The following is an 8,582-nucleotide window of genomic DNA, read 5'->3' on the forward strand; positions in this document are numbered from 1 at the left end:
ATAAACCTGAGGTTTTCCTGATTATAAGTTATCAGTTACATAAAATAATAAAAGGCTTTTTCGAAATTTTTATGAAGCTAAAATGGAGTCCACATCTCTGATCTTTATCGAGTTAACATTCAAATATGAAATTGTACTATGTACCTAAAGAGTTGATCCCAAATGTAATGACTTGTTTATTTAATAATTTATATATATTTATATATATATATATATATATATATATATTTAATAAATATTCATATTAATTAGAAAATTGAATATTATAAATATTGAAAAATCGGTTCAACTTATATAAAATTATTTCAGACTTTAAGCTTATTATTTCAACTGTACTAATAATACTAAATAAAATTTATGACAGAGGAAAATATGATGAAAATTGTTAATTTTCAGATGTAAATATGTATATTTTGTAATAAATATATTTTGCAAATTTATATATATATATATATATATATATATATATATATATTATGGTAGTCCTTAATATGGACATTTTCGAATTTTTATGCTCCCAAGGTCTCAAACGCTTCTAAAGTAATAAAAGAAAATTCTCTGAAAATTTTAGGTCTCAATATTAACATTTAGATAGTCCGCAATTCAATTAAAAGTTTCGTATATTCATTATTAATATTGCGGACTATCTAAATGTTAATATCAAGAGCTAAAACTTTTACAGGATTTTCTTTTATCACTTTGGAAGCCTTTGAGCCCTTGGGAGCAAAGAAATTTGAAAATGTCCATATTAAGGACCACTATATATATAAATTTGTATATCGTCACATACATCGATCCATTATCGATCATTCACAATCAAATCGATCGTTTTCATTAATTCATTCGACATCTGTACAATATTTTACGTTTTCATTTTCATTCGAAATCTATAAAATCATTTTACACAAATTAAGTGCTGATTTTGCTGTAAAATAGATTAATGTTATGGCAAGGCTATTTTAGGCTGCGTTTTTCATATAAGATGATACTAAATACTTTCAAAATGCTAACTCCACTCATATGTTACATATAGCATACTTTTTTCGACTTATATGCGTTTTCTAGGTTAGGTTTTGTATTCAAAAGCGCCTAATTGTACAGCAACCACACAGGTTTTTGACAGTTTTTAGTACGATTTTGTATGAAAAACTATACGTAACACAAACTTGCCATTGGTCGATTTTACGGCTAATTACAATTTAATTTGTACAAATCAAATTTTTGCAAAATCTAAGCATCGCATATTTTAATAATATTTATTATAATTCTAATCACATATATACATACACTTACTTTTTCCAAAATTCTTATTATTGCACTTAATTAATAAATACACTTCGAAAATAAAACACTCAAGCTTGATTAAAATGTATAAAATAAATAAATTTGCTCTCTTGGTTTGAAAACTGACTAAAAGCAGTGCTGCGCGTGACAAAACTTAGAACTAAAGTTCTAAACATGGATAATTTAAATTTTATAATTATTATTATATTTATTTGTATCATATTTAAAACGATTTTTTTTGTTTGTTTTTTTTAAGTGTTTTTTGAAAAATGCAAAGTTGTGTCACTACATGCTTTTGCTGAATAAAAAATAAATAAAATTGCTCTCTTGGTTTGAAACCTGACTAAAAGCAGCGCTGTTCGTGATAAAACTTCGAACTGAGGTTCAAAACATAGATAATTTAAATTTTATAATTATTATATTTATTTGTATTATATTTATAACGATTTTTTCATTTGTTCACTTTCTAAAGTATTTTTTGGAAAATGCAAAGATTATTGAAAATTTTATAATTTTTATACTTATTTATATTATATTTATATCGATTTTTTTCCTTTTAAAGTGTTTTTTAAAAAATTCTACGTTTTGTCACCAAATGCGAGTTTTTTTTTAATTATTTTGCGTCATTACTTACGTTTGTTTTTTTTATAAAATTGCATAAAAACTATTGGCTTATACTATTATCACACTTCATAAAATTTGCACTTTTTACACAAATAAATCCTTTCTCAAAATTAGTTTAAAAAGAGCACTTTAGTTGCTTTGAATACACCACTGCTTTGTACATAAAAATAAAAACAATATATACATATATATATATATATATATATATATATATGTATATATATGAGAAATCACTAATTCGTTAATGAAAAACAAATTTTGAAACAACTATAAATATACTTGTGTACATAAAATTAATTGTCAGGTCTTGTAATGCTACCTTGTGGTACGCCCTTCTTTAATCTCCAACTTAAGAACAAAGCGTAAAGGCAATAGTTATGTGTCAAATTGATTTTAAATTTGACTTTGAATTTATTACTTTAATTATTGACTTTGACTTTAAATTTGATTTTGTTTATATTTCGTAAATATTGGTCAAAATAGGTCTTCAGACCTTACCCTGAGGAACACCAATACCTATAAATAACTACATGGGTAAAAATAACTATTTTATTGTACTTGAGGCGATTTAAAATTGTCACAGATATATGAATATCATCTGAAATTTTTGTTTATTACAATTTTTGCTAAGATTTATTTGTTTTAATATTTTAAAACAATTAAAATATTATTTTTTGTTATGTTAGAAATTAATATCTTATGCGGTTTGATGCGGATTTACTTGGTTTTTATACTTCTACAAATTGATTTAGAATTTAATTAAAAATACATAAATGAATAAAAATTGTTCTAAAACAATTAAAATTCAATTTTTTGTTATGTAAGAAGCTACATGCGGATTGATTCGGATTTACTTGGATTTTATTTTTATATTTAATAGTTGTACAAATTTTATACAAATTGATTTATAATTGACTTAAAAATACATAAATAAAAATTGTTTTAAAACAAATAAAATACTGTTTTTTGTTATGTAAGAAATTACATAATTACATGTGGATTGCTTCGGATTTACTTGGATTTTATTTTTTTATATTTATTTATAATTGATTTAGAAATACATAAATGAATAAAAAATTATTTTGAAACAATTAAAAATCTATTTTTTGTTATGTAAGAAATTACATGCGGATTGATTCGGATTTACTTGGATTTTAGTTTTTTATATTTATACTTGTACAAATTATATACAAATTGATTAATAATTGATTTAAAAATTCATAAATGAATGAAACAATTAAAATACTATTTTTTTGTTATGTTATGAATAAAACAATGAAATTACTATTTTTTTATGTTATGTTGTGAATAAAATAATTTAAATACTATTTTTTTATAAAAAAAATTATTATTTTATGCCGTGATTGAATTCGGATTGACTCGGATTTAGTTTTTTATATTTTTACTTGTACAAATTTCATACAAATAGATTTATAATTGATTTAAAAATACATAAATTAATGAAAATTGTTTTAAAACAAATAAATTTCTATTTTTTGTTACGTTAGAAATTAAAATCTTATGCAGATTGCTTCGGATTTACTTGGATTTTAGTTTTTTTTATTTATACTTGTACAAATTATATACAAATTGATTTATAATTAATTTAAAAATACATAAAAAATAAAATTTGTTTTGAAACAAATAAAACACTATTTTTTGTTATGTAAGAAATTTCCTTGCGGATTGATACGGATTTACTTGGATTTTATTTTTAATATATATTTGTACAAATCGCTTTATGCAAAAATAATCATAGTAAATAAAATATAAGTAATAAAAAATTATAAAAAATACTATCCATTATCCAAATAATATTTACATAGAACAAATAATGATTCTATGGAAAATTGTATTTACCACTGAATTTTTTGGAGGTTATGTGGGTCAATTTACGACATGGAAGGTCTATTTTCTTTTTTATTTGTAAATAGCACATTCCTTGATGATGATTTCCTTTAATTTAGTTTAGTTTGAATCCAAAAGTCTCTTATGTAAGTAGTGTAGTATAATAATTTTTGGAAAATGGGCATGCTTTAGCTTTAATTATTGGAAAAGCTATGAAATGGCATGATCATATGTTTGCATGATAATATATATATATAAATTATTATTGTTGCATGGGTAAATGACTTATGAAGTGTAAAAATATATAATAATAATAAATATTATTTTATGATAAATTTAAACAAAGTTATAGGTCTGTTCGGTGTGAACTATTGACAGTTTGCGCATGCGCAGAGCAAATTATGGTCTGTTCCGACTGAACTTTGTCACGGTTCATATCTTAGCTATTTAAACCCAATATTTTTACCTTATAAATCATTTAATTAATATTGCATATTATTTGATGCATTTAAAATGCATGACGATTAGTTTTGTTTTAATAAATAAATCGAAGTGGTAAATGGAAATTCTTACGCAAATTAAATTGTAGAAAATGCAATTTATGAAAACAGGTTTATAGGTTATAAAATAATATTATTCCGTATTAATAACCCAGAACGTACATGCAAATTTATTGCAAATCGAAATGTTTTATTGCACATATCAATATGCAATAAAATGTCGAAAATTACTACATTTTTATTAACTAAAAATAACCTTGATTCAAGTTCCAAAACTTGTTTTTTGTTTATTAGTTAGTTAAGAATTTCCATTAACCGGTTTGGTTTATTTAATTAAATTTTGTGTGTTTTTTGATTATTTAATTAATTAATATTTTAATGTGTTTTTTTAGGAATACAGTGTCCAGTTAACTTTCAGGGAACAATGGCAGGATGAGAGGCTGAAATTTAACGACTTTGGAGGTAAAACTATCACAAAATTACCAAAAAAAAACAATTTTTCAATGATTATTTAAAATAACTCACAAAATGTTTAAGAATTTTTAAAAGAAACAAGATAATACTACTAAGCTCTAAGTTCTTAACAATTTTCAAAATATTCATTTTTTTGGTTTAAAAAAAAAGTCAAAAATGTCCAGTATTTTTCAAAATGTATAAAAGATTCCAAAATAAATTCAAAATTCAAAAAATATTCAAGAATATTCGAGAAATCCAATATAATTCTAAATTAAATCAAACCCCTTCCAAATATTTTTAACCTGGTTTAGACATATCACAAAAAAAACTTTCAGTATTTTCAAAAACATTAAAAATTATTTAACACTTTTTGAAAATTATAAAAGGTTTAATATGATTCAAATATAATTCAAAATTGAATCAAACCTCTTCCAATTATTTTCAACCTGATTTAGAAATATCACACAAAAACTTTTAATATTTTCAAAAACATTCAAAATTATTTAACATTTTTCGAAAATTATAAAAGGTTTCAGAACGAATTCAAGATTTATCAAAAATATTCTAGAATAATAAACCAAACATAGAGTTCATTTTTTATTTTGTTTTTAGGTTTGCTCGTCAGTAGAGTCCCTTTTTAATTTTATTTTTAGTTTGCTCGCCAGTAGAGTTCATTTTTGATTTTAGTTTTGCTCGTCAGTAGAGTCCCTTTTAAATATTTAATCCCCCAAATATAATCCACATTTAAATCGAACTTTCTGGTTCAAAAATATTACAAAAAAGCTTGTAATATCTTCAAAAACACTCAATTTTTTCCCAAAATATCCTAAAATATTCGAAATTTATATTTTTCATTATTGCAATAATTTCCCATTCAAACAAACTTGAAAAAAAATACGATAAACCAATCAAAACCTTAATTTTCAACAATCTAGTACTAAATATGACCCTCACATCTTGCTTTGAGGAACACCACGAGTTATAATAATCTATTTCCTGATTTAAAAATATTACAAAAATGCTTGTAAAAGAACTCTACTGACGAGCAATGTAAAAGTTTAAGAAGGATTCTACTTTTGATTAAATTAAGAATGAAAGAAAAAGGGACTCTACTGACGAGCAAACTAAAAATAAAAACAGGAGGGGGACTCTACTGACGACTAAATTAAAAATTAATGGAAAAAGAGACTCTACTGACGAGCAAACTAAAAATTAAAAGAAAAAAGGACTCTACTGGCAACCAAATTAAAATTAAAGAAAAGGGGTACTCTATTAATAAATATACTAAAAATAAAATAAAAAATAGACTCTACTGACGAGCAAAAATGAAAATAAAAGAAAAAGGAACTCTACTGACGTGCTGTTTAAAAATAAAAAAGGGAGGGGGACTCTACTGACCAGCATATTAAAAATAAAATTAAAAAAAAATCTACTGACGAGCAAAATTAAAAATCGACTCGACTGCAAACTAAAAGTGAATTAAAAAATGGACTCTACTGACGAGCATACTGAAAATAAAATAAAAAATGGTCAAATTAAAAATGAAAGACAAAGGGACTCTACTGACAACCAAACTAAAAATTTAAAAAAAGGGACTCTACTGACGAGCAAAACTAAAAATTCAAAAAGGCTTTACTGATGATTAAATTAAAAATTAAAGGAAAAAAGGACTCTACTGACGACTAAACTAAAATTAAAAAAGGACTCTATTGAGGAGCATACTAAAACTAAAGTTAAAAATACTCTACTGATGAGCGAAATTGAAAATGAAAAAAAAGAGAGACTCTACTGATGAGCAAACTAAAAATAATATTAAAAAGGGACTCTACTGACAAGCAAAACTAAAAACAAAATAAAAAATGGACTCTACTGACGAGCAAAACTAAAAATAAAATTAAAAAAGGACTCTATCTAAGAGCAAAACTAAAAACAAAATAAAAAAAACTCTACTGACGAGCAAAATAAAAATAAAATTCAAAGAGACTCTACTGATGATTAAATTAAAATTAAAGGTAAAACGAGACTCTACTGACGAGCAATGTAAAATAAAGGAAAAAGGGACTCTACTGACGACCAAATTAAAAATGAAAAAAGGCAAAATAAAATAAAGCAAAATAAAAATAAAATTCAAAGAGACTCTACTGATGATTCAATTAAAAATTAAAGAAAAATGGACTCTTCTGACGACCAAACTAAAAAATAAAGAAAAAAGGGACTCTATTGACTTTTCTACTAAAAATAGAATTAAAAATGTACTTCACTGATGATCAAATTAAAAATATACTCTACCGACCCTTACACCTTGCCTTGAGGAACACCACAATTTACACTGATGAGGATCAAGCAAGCTTGGCAATGGTGACAGAGACAAAATGACTGGTCATTTTATATACCATAAAATTTTATAATCAATAAATTGAATATATTTTTATACAATATATATATATATATATATATATATATATATATATATATATATATATATTTTGTAGAGTTTCGAACAAGAATCCAAAAATAATACAAAATAACAGAAAAGTTTTTTAAAAACAATTTCTTTATTTAATTATTTGTTATTGTCGACGTTTCGGAACTAGGTACGTTCCATCTTCAGGACATCTGTTTTGATAATCCACTCTTTATTTTATCATTTTTATTTTGAACATATTATCATATTTCTGTATTATTATATTTTTTACAATTTAATTCATTATTTAAGAAAAATCTATTTTCTTTCCTAAACATATTGTTTGCAAAATCTCATCAAGATCATGTTTCTTGACAGATGTCCTGAAGATGGAACGTACCTAGTTCCGAAACGTCGACAATAAACAAATAATTAAATAAGAAATTGTTTTTTTAAAAACTTTTCTTGTTTTTTATTTTGTTTATTTTGGATTCTTGTTCGAAACTCTACAAATATACACATCCAAGACTCTACCATTCAATATTATATATGTATATTATTATATACATAATTATTTTCATTACTAATCTATTCCCTCCTCCCTCAGGTCGTCTAAAATACTTAACACTGACCGAAGCAAGTCGCGTATGGATGCCCGATTTGTTCTTCGCGAATGAAAAGGAGGGCCACTTTCACAACATCATCATGCCGAACGTCTACATTCGTATTTTTCCCTACGGTTCCGTACTATACAGCATCAGGATATCGCTGACATTGGCGTGTCCTATGAATCTGAAACTGTATCCGCTCGATAGGCAGGTGTGCTCTCTCCGGATGGCCAGTTGTAAGTAATAAAATAGATTTTTTTAGGGTATCGTATATATATATATATATATATATATATGAGATTCAGTCTTCAGGGCAATACATCAATTAAAAATTTGTATGACTTTAAAACATTTTTATTTTTTCCATACGTTCCGACACATAGTTTTGTGTCATCTTCAGTGGACTATGAAATTGTAATAATCCTAATTATTTCATAATTATAATTGTTCACAATGCACAATGAAACCAATTCTTGTCACTTTAAATTGAACAATATATAAATTTTAATATTATAAAACCTTTAATTCTCTGGTCAGTTCGTGTGCTTTGTACCTAGCTTTTAACTCGTGGTGCGCACATTTGTGTACATTTTAGGCTTCACTCTTGCATCGGAATACAGAATAGCGGGATGTACTTTATAATTTCATAAAAAAACTCATTCGAAAATTTATATATTGTTCAATTTAAAGGGACAAGATTTGGTTTCATTGTAGATTGTGAACAATTATAATTAAGAAATAATTAGGATTATTACAATTACATAGTCCACTGAAGATGACACAAAACTATGTGTCGAAACGTATGGAAAAAATAAAAATGTTTTTAAGTCATACAAGTTTTTAATTGATGTATTGCCC

The 8,582-nt window shown here is 24.8% G+C and overlaps 1 protein-coding gene across 1 annotated transcript in view; it reads left to right on the forward strand.

Annotated features, from left to right (window-relative positions):
• LOC113386879 (glutamate-gated chloride channel) overlaps positions 1–8,582 on the forward strand; it is a 42,843-nt gene that overhangs the window by 21,686 nt on the left and 12,575 nt on the right. The window contains exons 2-3 of the mRNA XM_026624636.1: positions 4,649–4,718; positions 7,724–7,960. Coding sequence (XP_026480421.1) covers positions 4,649–4,718; positions 7,724–7,960 — 307 coding nt within the window. The remainder of the gene's footprint in view (positions 1–4,648; positions 4,719–7,723; positions 7,961–8,582) is intronic.

This window comes from Ctenocephalides felis, unplaced genomic scaffold (assembly GCF_003426905.1).
Source record: "Ctenocephalides felis isolate EL2017-DRISC unplaced genomic scaffold, ASM342690v1 CF-g0.4_SCAFFOLD_03571, whole genome shotgun sequence".
NCBI classification, from domain to species: Eukaryota; Metazoa; Arthropoda; class Insecta; order Siphonaptera; family Pulicidae; genus Ctenocephalides; species Ctenocephalides felis.